Genomic DNA, 18265 nt, shown 5'->3' with positions numbered 1-18265 from the left:
TCAGGCTGGCTGAGAGAGAGCCTTACAGTATCTACACACACACACACAGACATACACACACAGAATCTGTTTCTTGCTTCCCACATCCCCCCAGGATTGTCCAATGTGTACCAGGTGAAAAGTAGCTACAGTTTACCTGAACCCTGCATGCAGCTACAAAATAAAAATCTTGTTTCCTAAACTCTCTCTTTAAGTGTTAACATTCTGGGCAGTTGTGGGGCAGACGTGTAGGGGACGGGCTATATGGCCAATGTTGAGCCATCTTGTCGGAGTCTAGGTTCCTATTTCTCCAGCAGTCTGCCATTTATCCGAAACCAGCTGGCCCTGTCGTGGTTTGGCAGTTAGACCTGTCGTGGTTTATTGTGGGGGCTGGTCATTCTAAGACTCCCGAGCTACTCCTTTGTGGCTATAAACTAGCTTTTCCAGTAAGACTCTGGTGAGATCAGATTAAAGGCCAGCTGCCTGCGAGCAACAGTTCCGGGAAGGTTTTCCTGACTAACCAGATTTTCACAACTTCTTTCTCTCTCTGGAATTTCTCTCCTGCAATTAGAGCAGCGCTAAAGGTAGATACCTGAAGGAGCACTCCAGAGTTAGGTATCCATAGCAACCCTTGCTTAGGCAAAAACCCATGCCTCTGTGCCTATATAAACTCTGTGAAAATTTTCAATAAATGGAGTTGATCAGAATCCAGACTTGCCTCCTTCTTTGTGTCTTGTGTTCTGCCCTCATACAGGAAAATTCTTCTCCTGAGCGTGAGTCGAACCCCGGCGGGCCGGGACACAGAGGGTTAAGTCCATGGCAGCTGAGTAATGGGCCATACACGGTATCTTCCTTGCTTCCAGCAGGAAGAAGGGCAAGTGCCTGCTGAGGGCCTTGAAGGGAGCTGAGACAAGCTCCAAGGTCCCAAGGCGTTGAAGGCGTGGTCACTGCACACCTAGGGAGGAGCAGGCAGCTGAGCAGCAGGAGCTGGAGTGGCTGGTCCTCCCTGGGGCAGGGTGAGAAGACAAAGGGGTTGAGTATAGGAGGACAGGCACAAGCACTATGGAAATGAAAAGCTCTGCAGATCCGGAAAAGGACTGGCCCTGGGCTGGAAGCCTGGGCCAGGACCCCCTGTGCTGCTTCCCTTCTGCTCATGTCACTCAAGACACACTAGCCAATCAGACCATGAGGCAGAATTGTCAGCAGGAAGAGGAGGAGAGTTATTCCTGGTCCCATGTTGCAGGTTCCATTCTAGCTGAGCAGGCTTTAATGGTTTGGAGTGATGTGGTGAAGGCAACTGCTGTGTGCTGTGAGGGGAGCTCCCGCTAGCTCCGAAGCCGAGACATGGTGAGCACAGGGTCACTGCCCACAACCAGGAGGAGCAGGCAGCTGAGTAGGGGGAGCTGGTGTGGCGGGTCCTCCCTGGGTTGGTCCTAGTCACTCTCTGGACCAGACTGTGGCCTCTGAATGGGGACTGCTCATTGTGTTCTATTAGTTTGCATAGACTGAGGAGTTATTGTCATTGGTTTCTATAGTCTTTATGTTAGCATGTATGCAGCCGGCCTGTACGCTGAAAAAGAAATCCCGCCATGCGGCAGATCCATACTAGTTTTTTGTTTGCTTGTTTGGGTTTTTTTTTTTTTTTAATGGAAATTGAATACCGAGACAGTCTTTGGAGACTGACTAGACAAGGAAATGGCTTGGGTAATGGGAGGAATTCCTTCTACAAGTCTTCTTAGTGCAGAAGGTGCAAGCTCATGTGCTGGAGTACAGGTGTGGTGGAAGGGATGGGAGGAATTCCCTCTACAAGTCTATCTCGCTCGTGTGCAGAAAGTGCACACGCATGCACACAAGGTGCCCACGTGCTTTAATAGACCTGAATCCTGCCTGCTGGTGGTGGCTTGTTTCAGAAGACATGCTTCCTGGGCGGCTTTGTATTTTCCGTTTTCCCATGGTCATCAGTGCCTCTAGGGGTGGCTCCATTGCTGCCTGTTTACTAACACTGTATTTCTTCTTTTTTCTTTTTGTTTATTTTCTGTTTCTGAGACAGAGTTTCTCTGTTTAGCGCTGGCTGTCCTGGATTCACTTTGTAGATCAGGCTGGCCTGGAGCTCACAGAGATCCTCCTGCCTCTGCCCCCCAGAGTCTGGAATTGCAGGCGTGCACCACCACACCCTGCACACTGCCATCTTCACCCTTTTTTCATTCTGTGGAGAGTTGTTCAGTTTCCATGAGTTTCTAAGCTTTGTCCTCTGTCTGTTGGTGATGGTGTGCCCCTTTAATCCTGGGTGGTCTGATAGTTTGCAAGGTCACTACAACTTCTTTGTATCTGTTGAGACTTGTGCTGTGTTTGGGTATCATCAATTTTGGAGAAAGTTGCCTGAATTGCTGAGAAGGGGTATCTTCTTTTGTGTTTGGGTAGAATGTTTTGTAAATATCATTTGATTGTTTTGGCTTTTAACTTTGGTTACCTGGGGTAGTTCTCTGTTTTGTTTTGTTTTTTCCTAAAGGACCGGTTTCTTGTTAAGAGTGAGATAGTGAAGTGTCCCACTATTAGTGCATGAAGGTCTATGGTGATTTAAGCTGCACTTTCTTTTACAATGTTGGGTGCTCTGGTGTTGGGGCATAGATGTTATGAATGTAAAAGACATCGTGGTAGACTTTTCTTTGATGAATATACAGTGTCCTTCCCTATCCCTTGATGAATTTTTGTTTGAAGTGTATTTTCTAGATATTAACCTGGCCATAGCAGCTTGACTCTTAGATCCATTTGCTCAGAATCTCTTTTTGCCACCCTTTGCCTTGAGGCGATGTCTGTCCTTGCTGTTGAACTGTATTTGTTGTAGGCCGTAGAAGGATGGATTCTGTTTTAGCCTCCATTCTGGAAGGTGGAGTCTTTTTCTTGGTAAGTTGAGGTCGTAGATATTGACAGATATCAATGAACAGTGATTATTAATCCCTGGAGTTTTGTTGTTGTTATTGGTGGTGGTTGTGGTGTGTGTGTGTGTATGTGTATGTCCCAAGTGTATTATATGTATGTACACCTTCTGTTATTTTGGTTTTGCTAATGTGATTTTATTAATGTCCTGTGTCTTCATGGGTTTAGTTAACCTCCTTGAGTTGGATTTTTCTTCCTAGCACCCTATGTAAAGCTATATTTGTAGATAAATATTGTTAAATTTTTACTTTATCAGAGAATACCCTTTTTTTTTGGTTTTTCAAGACAGGGACTCTCTGTGTAGCCTTGGCTATCCTAGACTCACTTTGTAGACCAGGCTGGCCTCGAACTCACAGCGATCTACCTTCCTCTGCCTACCATTGCTAGGATTAAAGGCATGTGCCACCACCACCTGGCCTGAGAATATCTTATTTTATCCATTTATGGTGATTGAAACTTTTCTTGTATAGTAATCCGGGAAGTCATATGTAATTTCTTAAAGCCTGCAGCACATGTGTCCAAGCCCTTCTGATTTTAGGGTCTGCATTGAGAGACAGGTGCAATTATAATACGTCAGCCTGTATGTGTTGCTTGGTTGTTGTGTTTTACTTTCTGTTGCAGCTTTTCATATTCTTTCTCGTGTCTAGTGTTTTCATTATTATATAGCAAGGGGACTTTCCATTTCTTATTTTGAATGCTTCTTGTACCTTAAGGGACATCTTCTTCTTCTTCTTCTTTTTTTTTTGGTTTTTCGAGACAGGGTCTCTCTGTGTAGCCTTGGCTGTCCTGGACTCACTTTGTAGACCAGGCTGGCCTCGAACTCACAGCGATCCGCCTGCCTCTGCCTCCCAAGTGCTGGGATTAAAGGCGTGCACCACCACGCCCAGCTCAGGAAAATTTTCTTTTTATGGATTTGTTAAAATATTTTCTGGACCTCTGAGGTGGTATTCTTTTCCTTCCTCTATTGCAATTAGTCATAGTATTGGTCTTCTCATAAGATGGTAGAGTCCCATTTTGTTTTGCGCCAGGAAACTTAGGTTGGATCCGCTCTTATTTTTAATGATGTATCCATTTTTTCCTATTGAATCATCCATTCCCAAGATTCTCCCTTTCATATACAATCTGTGAGGGTCTCCTGCCACTGTAGTTCACGTTGTCATCCTAAGACTTTCATTTCCAGGATTCCCCAATTTTTCAGTTTTCTTTATTGTTTCTAATTCCATTTTAAGATTTTGAGTGTTTTATGTCTTCATTCAAGCGTTGTTTAGTGTATCTTGGCTTTATTCAAGGGGTTTATTGTGTTTCTCCAGTTGTTTGATTGTGTTTTCCTGGATCTCTTCAATGAATGTATTAACATCCTTTAAGAACCTCTATGAAGGTTTTTTTCTTTTTTTTTCTTTTTTTCTTTTTTGTTATTTGGTTTTTTTTTTTGAGACAGAGTTTCTCTGTGTAGCCTTGGCTGTCCTGGACTCACTTTGTAGACTAGGCTGGCCTTGAACTCACAGCGATCCGCATGCCTCTGACGCCTGAGTGCTGGGATTAAAGGCCTGTGCCACCAAGCCTGGCCTGAAGGTTTTTTCTTGTGCCTTCAGCTATGTTGGGATATTCAGGACCTGCTGTGATAGGATAGCTTGTCCTTGTTGGAGTCACAGCTCCTGGCTGTTATTGATTATGCTCCTATGCTGGTATCTAGGTATGTGGGATTGACATGATTATTGTTGTGGGTGTGATTTCTGGGTTTGTCTTGTAGATGTGGGAGTACTGTTTCCGGGTTTGTGTTTGCTCCCTGGATATTCTGAGAGTGTCTTGGCTGAGTATTGGACTTTTTACTATCCTGCTGTGCTGCTGTGTTCATGGAGAATGCTTGCTATTTTTAGAGGCTGGGAAAAAGGCGATCAGGGAGAAATGGCTTTAGGGATCCACAGGAGGTGTGGATGGGATGGGCTAGAGGAAGCTGCCTCTGGTGTCCAGTCCAGTGCTTGGGGCAATTGTGAAGATCAAGGTGTGGGTGAGAAGACAAGGTTGTAGATCTGTTGACAGCCTACCTGGGCTTCAGGCAGGCATGGAATGTGGTTGATCAGGAATGCGCCTGCCCACGTAGGGGCTTGGACACAGAGATGAGGCAGTTGGGTATGGTCTGTGTTTTCTACAGGAGACATGGAAAGTGGGGAGGAAGCTTTCCCTGGTATTCTGTACAGTGTGTGAGAATTGAGTCTGTGATAACAGATAGTGGGATATCTTTGGACAGAAGACCTGGTCTTCTGTCCATCAGGGCTTGTGGTTGAGCAGGGTGTGTGTGCCCATAGTTAGTGGCTCAGGGAAAGAGATGAGGTAGGAGGAGAAGGGCAGATGGGGATGGTCTGTGCTGATGACTGGAAGCATGGATGGGGGTGGGGGGAAGATGCATCTCAGGGGTAACGCTGAGAAGGGACTGGGTCCTGGGTCTCAGGTACCAGAGAATGGTGAAGGTCTGGAGGCATCCCACCTAGTCCCATGCACAATGTCTTCATAGTGAGCCATCATGTTCTCAGGGATCAATTATTTACCACAATCAACTCAGTCAGGGGTTGTCAGGACAACAGGGTGGTAGGCTCTGACTCCAGATGCTTTTACTAACTAGACAAAAGCAGTTCTAATTGACCTTTCATTGGTCCTGGCCAGGTTGTGGCCAGGGACAGTTGCATATATATCTGGGTGTCACAGACAGGAGGACAGGTCATAAAGGTTTTTCTTAGCAAAATTCCAGAGGCCACCAACAATCCAACATGATCTCTAGACATCTAGAACAACTGTGGAGGCTTTGATTGACAAAGTTTCAAGGATCTCTGGCTGATTGCTACTGTCCCTAAGTATCAGGTATGGTCCAAGTGTAAAGCTGTTTTAGAAATCTGGTATTTATCCTAAATCTGTTTTTTTTTTTTTTCACTCTATTCTTCGGCCCTTAGCAACTTCATACAGGGAAAACTTTTTTCCATAGAGAATGTTGAAAGGGCATCTTGCCAACGCCTTGAGACAATGATAGTTTTTTGTTCTGACTGTGAGAACCCAAGCAGAAACTGGCTTGAAAGAAACTTAATTCCTTGACATAACAGTACTTGGCTAGACACTGTTTCCTGTAGAAACATTGTTTAGAAAATGCTTTGAGAGCCCTAGAAGGGTCTTGGATCATCATGTTTTCAGATATTTTATGACAGAGGACCCCTTGGCAGTTAGCCTAGGCTTGAATAGCACAGCTGTTGGTCTGAGACTGGAAGTAGATCAACTGTTTCTTTCAATAATATTTAGCTCAAGGTATGATGATGCTATGACCTTGTAAACACATTGGCTGTAGCCTGGGGAAATGTATGATTAAACTTTCCTCTGTATCGTTTAAAAAATAAAGATCAGGTGATGCTGCCCATCGGTTTAAAAATGATTTTTTGAGCCGGGCGTGGTGGTGCACACCTTTAATCCCAGCACTCGGGAGGCAGAGGCAGGTGTTTGCTGTGGGTCCGAGGGCAGCCTGGTCAAAAAGTGAGTCCAGAATGGCCAAGGCTACACAGTGAAACCCTGTTTCGAAAACCAAAAAAAGAATAAGGTTTTTTTGTTGTAGGTTACAGAACTTTTGTATTTCCTTTTACTCTGTTGATTTTTGATTGCCATAATGACTGTAAATGATGGGGAAAATCATGATGTAATCAGTAACAACAAATAATTGAAGTTCATTTCAATAAAATTCTGGGGTTGGCCCAAGGAATAGGCAAGCAAGTAAGAGACATGAGAGAGTAAGCTAGAGTGAGGTGGGGAACAGCAAGAGAGGGGGATAGATAAGGAATGGCAAGAGGGATTGGTAGATGGGTGACAGCAAGAAAGAAGTTAGTTAGCAGGACAGCAAGCAAGGAGAGAGAAGTCAGACAGACAGCAAAGGAGACAGAGACGGAGACAGATAGAGAGGCAGAAGAAAAGTTCTCCTGGGCTTCAAGACCTTGAACTTCTACCGCTTATACCTGAGTATTTCCTTTTCCTCCTTTCCTCACCATCTCAACAACTAGTTCCTCTAGCTAGTTGTTCAAACAATTCTTGGTTTCCCTTAAGCAAACTGCCTGCTCAGTTCTCCCTGCTGCAGATCTACCTCTCTTCTCTCCTCTATGCAGTTCATGGGGTTGGTCTTGGGGAGCAGGGGCTGGGGAATGTCTGTGGATTAGCAAGGCCTCAGAGTGTGCTGAACATAAACATAGTTTGTGGTCAACCTGACCCGATACAGAGAATTCTCTCGGACCAGGGTAAAGGTCTGTGTGCTAACAAGGAAGTGTAGCTGCTAGTCACAAAATGGAGTCTGACTGCTCTTAATGTGGTGTCTTCAGGTGAGCTTATTCAGCAGTAAGACTCAGGAAACATAGTTGGCCTAGGTTAACAAACAGAGTGAGGAAGTCTCACAATTGCATCTGGGGAATCAATGTTCCTTTGCACCTTCACCTATCTTTGTCTTCTGAAGATTTACTATATTATGTTATGAGTTCCTTGAGTTTTTCTTGGTTTGAAGAATTTCTGTGAGACAAAGAGTTTTCTCTTCTTGATCTTAGAGCCTCAAAATTTGCTCTTTTCGTGGCACATCTGTGTTTGCTAGTTTTTGCAATAATCAATGTTGATTGCTATGGTTAACACATTTTTTAAGGTTTTAAACAGTTTCTGATATATTATTGCTGTGTGTCCTAATTAGGCTCATTTCAGAACATTTCAGTGTCTATAGTCATCAGTTGAGGGTGTGCCCCTACCATAACGGCTGGTTGCTCTGACAGTCAACAATTGTATTGATTCATCAACACAATTGATGTGGCAAGGCTCTTCCGATGAGAATGGCAATGTCCCTAAGCAAGTGGGCGTGGGCTGGATAAGGGAGCTGGCTGAGCATGGGACAGTGGCCAGGCAAGAGAGAAAGCTAGGACACCATGTTTGCCCATAGATATTTACTTTATTTATTTATTTATTTATTTATTTATTTATTATGCATACAGTGATCTACCTGCATGTACACCTGCAGGCCAGAAGAGGGCATCAGATTACATTAGAAATGGCTCTGAGCCACCATGTGGTAGCTGGGAATTGAACTCTGGACTTCTGGAGGGAAGAACAGTCAGTGCTCTTAATCTCTAGCCATCTCTCCAGCCCCACTACATTTCTTTTTACATGAGTCTGTATCCTAAGCTCCCCCCAAAAATGGGCTGTGATTCGAAAGAACCATCCAAAAACTTGTTTGTTACCTGAGTTGCTTTAGGTTAGAGAATTCAGTCAAAGTAGCAGAATAACAAGTTATTAAGAAAAAAAAAAGAGTGGTACTCAAATACTGATGTTGCTGCTGGACAGACATGATGATGCTCTCTTTTGGAGGAATATGGAAAACGTCAGGACTTGAAATGACAAAAGGCTTAGATATGTGTTTACAGAGTTTAATCAGCTGTTCTTGTAGGACGTGGGAGATAAGGTGCTTTAAGAGGAATGCAGACAAAGGAAGGCCAGGTCATAGGATTTCAGTAGAAAATAGACTCCATAATTCTGCAGCTAGTAGTCATCTGTGTGATATTTTGGTCCAAAATGTTTCTTAATTTTCTCCCTCCTTGAGAAATTGAGTAAGGCAGGATAATTAAATAATGAGCTGATTTTCTAGATGGACTATTGACTCTTTGGATGATATTTACTAGTGGCTTATTAAGGACCACAATGTAAAAAAGTAACAAATGGTGTAGAAATAAACACAGAGTCTGTGGTTTGTGGGGAAAGAACAGCAGTAGGTTGTATCAGATGCAGTCCAATGCTGAGACTGAGGCAGGAACTTTCTAGGAAGTGGTCACCATTCCAGGGTAGGGCCTTGCTCTGGATTGGAAGCCTAAGATGATGCCCTAAGGGTGACACTTGATCCTCTTAAGTCTTGAATTAAGGGAAGGGTAGGCCAAGTTATTTCTAGTCCCAGGAAGGAACTTCCTACAAAACCTGCTTTAACTGTGGTCCTAGGAGGGTATGAGCCATCCCAATATAGAAGCCAAATTGACAGGACCACCCACCCATGCTATACTGTTCCTGGAAGGAAGAAGCTTCTTCCTCTGTGGTTTCAGTTCAGCACTATTCCTGCTTCCTATTTCCAGAGTCATAGCCACAGTGAGGAGACTGTGAGAGTTCATTGCCTGAAGGCATAAGGATAAAAAAGTCTGGGTTGTATTTGGAGACCAAAAGATGTTGAGTTAACTCAGCTATGAGAAGTCAGCCATGGAGAGATGCATGTAGGGAGTGGAAGTCACCAATCTGAGAGATTTGTGACCAGTTTCAGGGATAGGGACATCTAAACCATTAGACTGCAGCTGCATGTATCTGAGACAGAGATAGAGGATTTGTGCTTTGCCTTCTATCATGGTTTCTTGCCTTGGTCCTATCTTCCCTCACTCAGCACACATTCCTCTCTTTGGAATGGGAAGGGCTATTCTATGCCAGTGAAGATTAGAAAGTTGTAGCTTGTTTTCTGAATTGACAAGATGTGGCCATCAAGAGATTGTCTAGAGAGTCAGAAGAGACTTTGGACATTTGAACAGTGTCCAGGCTGTTGCAGACTATTTGGATCATTGAAGTTGACTAAATGCATTTTCATCATGGGATGACCATGAACCCAAGGTGACAAGAGTCAGATGGAATAAAAACACAACACTCCCAGAAAGGATGATGTCTTTGCACACTTGTTTGTGATTTATGGGTTATGGGAGGAGCTTATGGAAGTTTTTGTAGTCGGACCCTCTCTAGATTCCTTATTGGGGATGTGACTTGAGTGTCTGTGGACTCAACCCACTTCCTGTCTTCCTGTCTACTGTGTTGTGGTTGAAACTCATCAGTTTCCTTCTCAAGCCCTCACCATTGTAGACTATTCCTAAATGACATAAAATAGAGTAGATGCAATTGCTGTTCAGTGCTAAGCTAATTTGCTAGCCGAAAGTTGTTCCAATGTTAGTTTTGTTGTTGTTTTTGAAGACAAAGTTTCTCTATACGTAGACCAGGCAGGCCTCCAGCTTAGGGGTCCACCTGACTCTCTCCAGAGTGCTGGGATTAGATGTAGGCCAACTTTGCTGGCTTTTGGTTTCTTTTCATGTTATGTTAGTGTCTGATGTGCCTGGAATGTAGGGTCTTGTACTTGTCAAGCATATGCTGTTTCCTGACCTTCATCCACATGTTGGATATTGAAATTTGGCAGAGACTATATATTCTCTTTCACAGGATGGCATGTATTCATGACATAAATACACCCTGAGCCTTCTGAGTTGTTAGATTGCAGGTGTGTGGCATTCTTCCTACATGTTGTATTTGTCTTGAATTTTTATGATGAATATGAGTCTTTGCCTATGAGCATGATTATGCAATGCAGGCTTTGATCTTTTTAAAGCCTGCTTTAGGGCTGGAGGGATGGCTCAGTGGTTAAGAGTACCACCTGCTCTTCCAAACTTCCCGTGTTCAGTTTCCAGCAACCACATGGTGGCTGAAAATCATCTGTAATGTGAGGTAATGCCCTCTTCTGTCCTGCAAGTGTACATGCAGGCAGAACACTGTATTCATAATAAACAAATAATATTTTAAAAAGCCTACTTTATTTGGGGCTCATTAATGCTTCTATCACCCTTTCAACACAGCAACTCACATTAGGAGAGAAAAGGGCTGATAGGGACTATGGAGGTCACCTTCTTTCACTCAGTTCCTTGGAGGGAGGTTACACTCTTAGTTATCAGGATTCCAGCTGATCCCTTCATCAGCAAACCCAACATTCAGCAAACGTGAGTGCAATGGCAACAGCGGAAGCCTGGAAGGGTTCCCAGGACTGTATCTCTCAGAGCATCTCAACGCAGGAGCAACTCTGAGCAGCCAGGCAATATAAAGCGATGCAAAAGGGATTGATCTTTCATATTTGCACTATATTTACTGTCCCATAGTCCATGCAGGATGTTCTTCAAATGGCAAAGAACATTTCCCCACACGAGGCAGTTCTTTTTCTAATAGACAAACACCAAACACCCTCACACAAGACAGTTTCACATTCCACGCTTGGGATCAAAACAAAAACATGTTTACAGTGCACCCCATGTGTGCCTGGACTTCACAGTAGTCAGTAGGTGGCCTCAGAACTCGTGAACTTGGAATAATGGGTAGTTGTGAGCAGCCATGTAAGTACTGGCCATTGAACATAATTATTTCCAAGATCATCAAGATCTCTGAACTGCTGAGACATCTCTCCTGCTCATGTAATTCATTTAATACCAACCCTTGCACCCAGGCGCGGTGGAGCACACCTTTAATCCCATCCCTCAAGGATGCAGAGGCAGGTGGATTGCTATGTGTTTGAGGCCAGCTTGGTCTAAAGAAGGAAGAACAGAACAGTGAAGGCTACACAGAAAATACCTGTCTCGGAAAAAAAAAAAGGGAAACAAAAAAAAGGAAAAAGGAAATCAACATTTATATTGCTAATATTTTATCTTGTTGTGTTTGAGGTGGAAGCAAAGAAAACTCACTATAGCTAGAACAACTGAAAATGAAACCTTTATTTTCTGAGCACAGGGATGCGGCCACATTGGGATCTGAACTGCATCCTTGAACAGAGACTGTACAATATTTTTAAAGAATGGGGGAAAAGGTGGAGGAAGGGGAACCAGAACATTGTCCCATCATATTTTGATTCAGGGGTTGAGCCAGGAAGTTTCCATCAATCAGGACAGGAGTGGCTTCTGGACCTGGGAACATGAACCTGATTGGCCCTGCCAACAAGATGGAGAAGTTGTCCTTGAGTACCAGGCTTGGTCAGGATGTAGGCAGAAGCTATAGTAGGGAGGGAACACATTGGAAGGGAAGTGAGCTTTCTCTTGAAGGCTGTATTCACAATGCAGCAATTTTTATCTTAAGTGTTTGGGCCAAGAAACATTTATTCTTTAAAATAGGAAGAATCTACAGTAGGGGGTTTCCCACAGAATGGGGGCAGCATGGAAATGCTCTAGGCCACTCTTCCTTATGGTTAGAGTCTGAAAACAAAAATGAGAGTAGTGAGAATTAGTTTCTTTGCCTGGTTCCCAAAAATCTGTTCATGTGTAACATGCATTTGCTATTAGTACGATCTTATCAGTGTTACAGTTTAAGCCGGGCACTTCAGGAATCTTTAAGATGAATACAGAACTAGAGTGAGTGTGCAATTCTTTGTAGGAACTTCAGTAAAGTCCTCTGGGGTTTTTCTGTTTCATTCCTTGATTTTTGTAGGAGTCAGGTCTTAATAACTACATCTGTGTGTCCCTGAGCTCATGGCATAAACCAGTCTGTCATCCAACTCAATGAGATGAACCTGCCTCTGCCTCCTGAGTACTCTTATTAAAGGGATGAGCCAGTACAACCAGCTTGTCCTTTTTTCTTTTCTTTTGTTTTGTTTTTAGTCTTTAGTAATAGTTCATACAGTTTCTCTGATGAGGGCTCAGTACTGTTGATGGTTCTTACTTTTCTCTCTCTCTCTCTCTCTCTCTCTCTCTCTCTCTCTCTTTCTCTCTCTTCTCTCTCTCTGTTTCCTCATCTGTTAATTTTCATTTCTCTTGAAAGGCTATATCCTATTCAAAGAGTTTAGACATGATAGAGGAGAATCTTATTCACTTTCCTAGGTGACCTCAGTCACCTAACATGACTTGGTGAGTACATTAGAGCTTCTGTGTCAGAAAATAAGTGAACGAAGCCCAGAATTATATGAATTCTATGTCAGAGAATTATACATTTCCAGTGTGGTCACTATCATGATTCCTGTTGTACGCATATATGGGACATTTTAGGGTGCAGTGAACTTGGATGATGTGCATGTGAACTTCACTCGGGAAGAGTGGGCTTTGCTGGATCCTTCCCAGAAGAATCTCTACAAAGATGTGATGCTGGAGACCTATTGGAATCTCACCACTATAGGTAAGACTGTGACAAAATTTTTTGTTTTCAATTTTTAAAATACAGGGCAACTGTTTCATTGGTATTGATGCTGTTTTGTAATTTGAATTGAAACTGAGGAGGGATGAGGTGATTAAGTCAGGCATGGTTCTAAGAGTCACTGAAGATAGTATGGTAAGTTTGACCTAATTTTCAAAGATATATCATATATTTTCTGGTACTATGTTTTAGGATACAATTGGAGAGACCACACTATTGAAGAACAGTGTCAAAGATCTAGGAGATATGAAAGGTAAATCTCATGTGCAAGCTGATATGAATATGCCTCCTAAGAAAATTTAATATGTCCTGCGTATTTTAAAGGAGAGCACTGCTTTATGTGTATTGGGGATGAATACATTCTCACAAAACCATGTCCCTCAACGTCTTTTTGTGTGTGTGTGTGTGTGTGTGTGTGTGTGTGTGTGTGTGTGTGTGTGTTTCAAGTCTGGGTTTCTCTGTGTATCCTTTGCTGTCCTAGACTCACTTTGTAGACCAAGCAAACTAGCTTGGAACTCACAGCACTCTGCCTGCCTCTGACTCCCAAGTGCTGGGATTAAAGATATATGCCACCACACCTGGCTCCCTTAGTGTTATACCATGTTATACGTGTAGCATGTATCTCAATGTGCATAGAAAGTACACCTATGGGAGAAGTGATAAGTATATGTTCAAAACTTTCTAGTAAGCACATAGTCTAGAGTAAAGCAGTTTAGTGAGGGGACAGTTTGTGAGAGTCAAGAAGGTTGTTGTGGAGAAACCTTAATCCCTACACCACATGTCTATGAGGAACAAACATCAAAGTGTGTTACTGCAATGTGGAGCCCTTTCTCTTGTTATTCTTCTTTTAATAGCTATATCTTATGTCACATTGGATACAGGCCATGTGAGCAAAGCGGTATTAAAAGAAGCACTGGACCTCTGTGTCCCAGAACAAACAGAGGCTATGTAGTAGTCCCCACTTTTGATAGACTTTCTGAATGTGATGCAAGTTTTCCGCTCACTGGTTTTCCAACTTCATTAGAACCATCCAGAGACTCACGATGCAGAAAATCCCTATGAGTACTAGGAATGTGGAGATTCTATTTGTTGTGCTTTACCTTGTAAATGTATGACTCACACCTTAGGGATTTTTATGAATGGAATCAATGTGGTAAAGCTCTGAGTTCTTTTTGTTTTCTTTAAGTACATGAAAACCTATAGAAAAAGGATGCTACAAACGTGAACCATGTAATAAATGCTCTTACCATCAGAGTTTTCTTCAAAGTCTCAAAACAACTCACAAAGAAGGGGAGCATCATGAATGTAAACAACGTGATAATATCTGATTATTTTTTATCATTAGACCAAACTGTAAAATTTATTCATACAGATAAAACGATTCATAAGTGTACTGAAAGTGATAAATTTTCAAATGTGCCCATTATCTTTGCAGGAACGAGGGAAATCAAACGGGAGAAAAACCCTTCGAATATCCTGTATGTGATAAAGCCTTTGCATATCACAGTCATCCTCAAAGACTTGAAAGAGTTGATACTGGAGAGAAACTGTATGAATGTACCCAGTGTTATGAATCCTTTACACATCTAAATAGTCTCCAAAAGCATAAAAGAACGGACACTGGAGAGAAACCCTATGAATGTAGGCAGTGTGGTAAAGCCTTTGCACAGCACATTCATCTTCAAAGTCATGAAAGAACACATATTGGAGAGAAACCCTATGAATGTAAGCAATGTGGTAAAGCCTTTGTACAGCACAGTAATCTTCACCCTCATAAAAGAACACATACTGGAGAGAAACCCTATGAATGTAAGCAATGTGGTAAAGCCTTTGCACAACACAGTTATCTTCAAAGTCATGAAAGAACACATAGTGGAGAGAAACCCTATGAATGTAAGCAATGTGGTAAAGCCTTTGCATATCACAATAGTCTTCACATACATAAAAGAACACACACTGGAGAGAAACCCTATGAATGTAACCAATGTGGTAAAGCCTTTGGCCAACACAGTCATCTAAAAAATCATGAAAGAACACACAGTGGAGAGAAACCCTATGAATGTAAGCAATGTGGTAAAGTCTTTGCATATCACAATAGTCTTCACATACATAAAAGAACACACACTAGAGAGAAACCCTATGAATGTAACCAATGTGGTAAAGCCTTTGCACAGCACAGTTATCTTCAACGTCATGAAAGAACACATAGTGGAGAGAAACCCTATGAATGTAAGCAATGTGGTAAAGCCTTTGCATATCACAATAGTCTTCACATACATAAAAGAACACACACTGGAGAGAAACCCTATGAATGTAACCAATGTGGTAAAGCCTTTGGCCAACACAGTCATCTAAAAAATCATGAAAGAACACACAGTGGAAAGAAACCCTATGAATGTAAGCAATGTGGTAAAGCCTTTGCTCAACAAAGTCATCTTCAAAGTCATGAAAGAACACATGCTGCAGAGAAACCCTATGAATGTAATCAATGTGGTAAAGCTTTTGCACAATACAGTGATTTCCAAATACATAAAAGAATACACAGTGGAGAGAAGCCGTATTAATATAAGCAGTGTTGTAAATCCTTTGCATATCTCATAGTCTCCACGTACATAAAAGAGCACACACTGGAGAGAAACTCCATGAATGTAAGCAATGTGCTAAAGTCTTTTATGTCACATGATTTTCAAAGGCATGAGAGAACACACACTGGAAGGAAATCCTGTGAATGTATCCAATATCGTAATGACATTGCACATCATAATAGTTTCCAAATACATTTTGAAAATTGACGTGGTCAATTCTGAAAAGTGTGAATAAGGTCACTGCATATAAGAAGCATATTAAAATACTTGATTGTGTAGTATGTCTTTCATTGTATATAGGTCTTATAATTCATAAATAAATACCCTGTGTTAAAAGAAAAGTATTTGTTATATATTTGACGTTGAGCATGATAAGGATTGTGTTTGAACTATTATAAACAGTACTGTGTTTAAAAGACCATGCTGACTTTGTATATTTAGTACTATGAATGGATTGGTTGGGATTTGGTGTTGTAGAGCTCACATGTTTACACTCAGGGCTTTATTTCCTCTGGCAGAATTACTTTATTAAAGTGACCCTTTATTTTCTAAAGTAACATGTTGGTGCATTTTCTCTGTTGCTTCTATCAGTTTGACCGTCGGCAAGATCACATGGTGTGAATGTTGTTGCCATCCTTCTGTAAATAGTGAGTTGTTCATTAGCTCTGCACTGCTTCTGTCTGTCTTAATGCTGGCATTAAGATCATAAGCCTCTTTTCCCCAGTAGTGTAGACTTCGAAAACTACTTTAAGTTATTGATGCATTTCATATTTTTGCACAATCTATATTTCAAATTACATCCCTTCATCATTTTTCTAAATTCATTTAGATTAAATCTTGCCTTAAGCTCCCAAATTGCCATGCCATTAGCTTTAATGTACATTTATATGTTTAATTTAGTTTCAAATTCAGGTTCTTTGTAGTAAAAAAAAAATAGTCTCCCAATACATAAATTAACTCATAGCAGAGAGAAACCTAATGAAAATCTCCAATGTAGTAGAAAGTTTGCCTATCACTGTCATTTTCAAAGGCATAAAAGAATACAGATTGGAGAAAAGCCCTATCGATGTGGTAAACCCTTTGCATGTCACAGTAGTCTCTCAATACATAAAAGAATACACACTGGAGAGAAACCCTATGAATGTAACCAATGTGGTAAAGCCTTTGCATATCGCAGACATCTTCAAAAACATGAAGGAATTCATACAGGAGAGAAACATGAGTGCAATGAATATGATGAAGCTTTTGTACATTCCATCATGAAAGATTTCATAAGGAAGAACAACCTAATGAAAGTATTTACATGGTGATGCCACTGTACATTTCTATAGTGCTCATCATCATGAAGGAAGTTGTACTGGAGAGAAGTTCTGTGAATGGAAAGAATGAGGTAAGGGCTTTGTGTTATGGGGTCTACTGAGATCCAACACAACTCACACCCCAAGTCAATGAAACACACAAGAGTGTATAGTAATCAAGGCACTACTGATTGATCAGGGCCGCTGAACATACATGGGACTTGAACTACAACACACAGACCTCTGCCCCAGAGCCAGAATGTTAGAGAGCTTTTAAACTTGAAAACCATAATCATCTGAGGCAAGTTACAGCTACAGTTCCCACCCATCAGGATTTAGGGATAGTACTTTCCTTATGCAGGTGATCTATGTCAACTGAAACCAGATGTAGGTTTACAGTCTAACCAGTCATACCCGTTTGGGTTTTTTTTTGTGTGTGTGTGTGTGTGTGTGTGTGTGTGTGTGTGTGTGTGTGTGTGTGATTAACAAGGGACATTATGTTTTGAGGAATAAAAGATGAGTAAGAGAAGCTGTGGTTAGGAGGAGTCATTACTTCTCCCTCCAGTGGAGTCTGTATTACAAATACTACACAGGCCTGAGGCCACGACCCCTCAAAAGGTGAGAGAGTCCTGGACTGGCGCTTATGTTTCTGCCAGGAGAAAACCTGAAGTTCTTTTCCCTCATTGTGCTGGAATCTGTTCTTTCTTATTACCTCTACTGCACTCCCAAATCTGGACATTTTAGCAGGAGCATTACTTTGAGACGACTCGACCCTGACTCGGGATTGCAGCCAGGTGCTGCCCAGGTCCAGAGTAGTTCTGCTTCACTTCCTCTTATTGAAAGAGGCGTAAGTAGACATTAATCATTAGTTAATAAGTTATATTATGGCTTACAAAGAAAGAGTGGATTTCAAAAATTCCAAATCATGATGTTCAGATGTGAGATGATGGAACTAAAGAAAAGGAAAAACTGTCTTGGCACACAGGTGCTAGGCGCAGGTTTTGTTAGGGGTAGAACATTGACCCTGGACAAAGGGAACACATACATATTGATCCCAAGCCAGTAACGTAGAAGTGATGATGTCTTTGCTGTGTATCTGTACCTTGTATTGTTTCACTCAAAGTTGTAGTTCAAAAGATGACAACATAACAACTTTGCATTCTGCACCTGAACTGTGTGTGCCTGATTGCTCACTGACTTCCTTGAACCCGCTCTGTGGGAAAATGTAACCACAGCGCCTCTGCTTTTGAGATGTATGTTTAACAACTGAGACTACTTAGCTGCAAAATACACTCAATTTTGAGTTGCTCTGTTTGTCACTTGCTTATCTCTGTTCACCAATGCTTCAAGACCTCCCAATCCCAAGGACCTCTCCTCAACAGAGCCGCTTTGTACTGCACTGAGGCACAAAGATGACTAATGGAATCTGGTCAGCTATTGTGAAGTCCACAGCTCCCCTAGGACCTAGGAACTTGAGCTTAGTTTCAACCTATGATTAAATGGAGGCTGTGTTGG

At 42.0% G+C, this 18265-nt stretch overlaps 1 protein-coding gene across 1 annotated transcript; it reads left to right on the top strand.

Moving 5' to 3' along the window:
* The first annotated feature begins 1177 nt into the window (after positions 1 to 1177).
* Positions 1178 to 15716, top strand: LOC311583842 (uncharacterized protein). Its single transcript, XM_084757760.1, has 4 exons — positions 1178 to 1326; positions 12723 to 12849; positions 13060 to 13120; positions 14303 to 15716. Exons 1-4 carry the CDS (start codon positions 1324 to 1326, stop codon positions 15429 to 15431), a joined length of 1320 nt encoding a protein of 439 aa, XP_084613886.1. The 5' UTR covers positions 1178 to 1323; the 3' UTR covers positions 15432 to 15716.
* Positions 15717 to 18265: the final 2549 nt, after the last annotated feature.

The sequence above is a fragment of the Acomys minous genome, assembly GCF_964271855.1.
Source record: "Acomys minous genome assembly, chromosome: 14".
NCBI lineage: Eukaryota > Metazoa > Chordata > Mammalia > Rodentia > Muridae > Acomys > Acomys minous.
Note: the sequence above shows the minus strand (reverse complement) of the source record. Positions and strands in the feature narration are given on the sequence as shown.

What these genes read in the sequence shown, in the direction of transcription:
- LOC311583842 (XM_084757760.1), top strand. An exon ending in TTGGAATCTCACCACTATAG is followed by an intron (nt 12,850 to 13,059) that starts GTAAGACTGTGA and finishes ACTATGTTTTAG; the next exon opens with GATACAATTGGAGAGACCAC. An exon ending in AGATCTAGGAGATATGAAAG is followed by an intron (nt 13,121 to 14,302) that starts GTAAATCTCATG and finishes TTATCTTTGCAG; the next exon opens with GAACGAGGGAAATCAAACGG.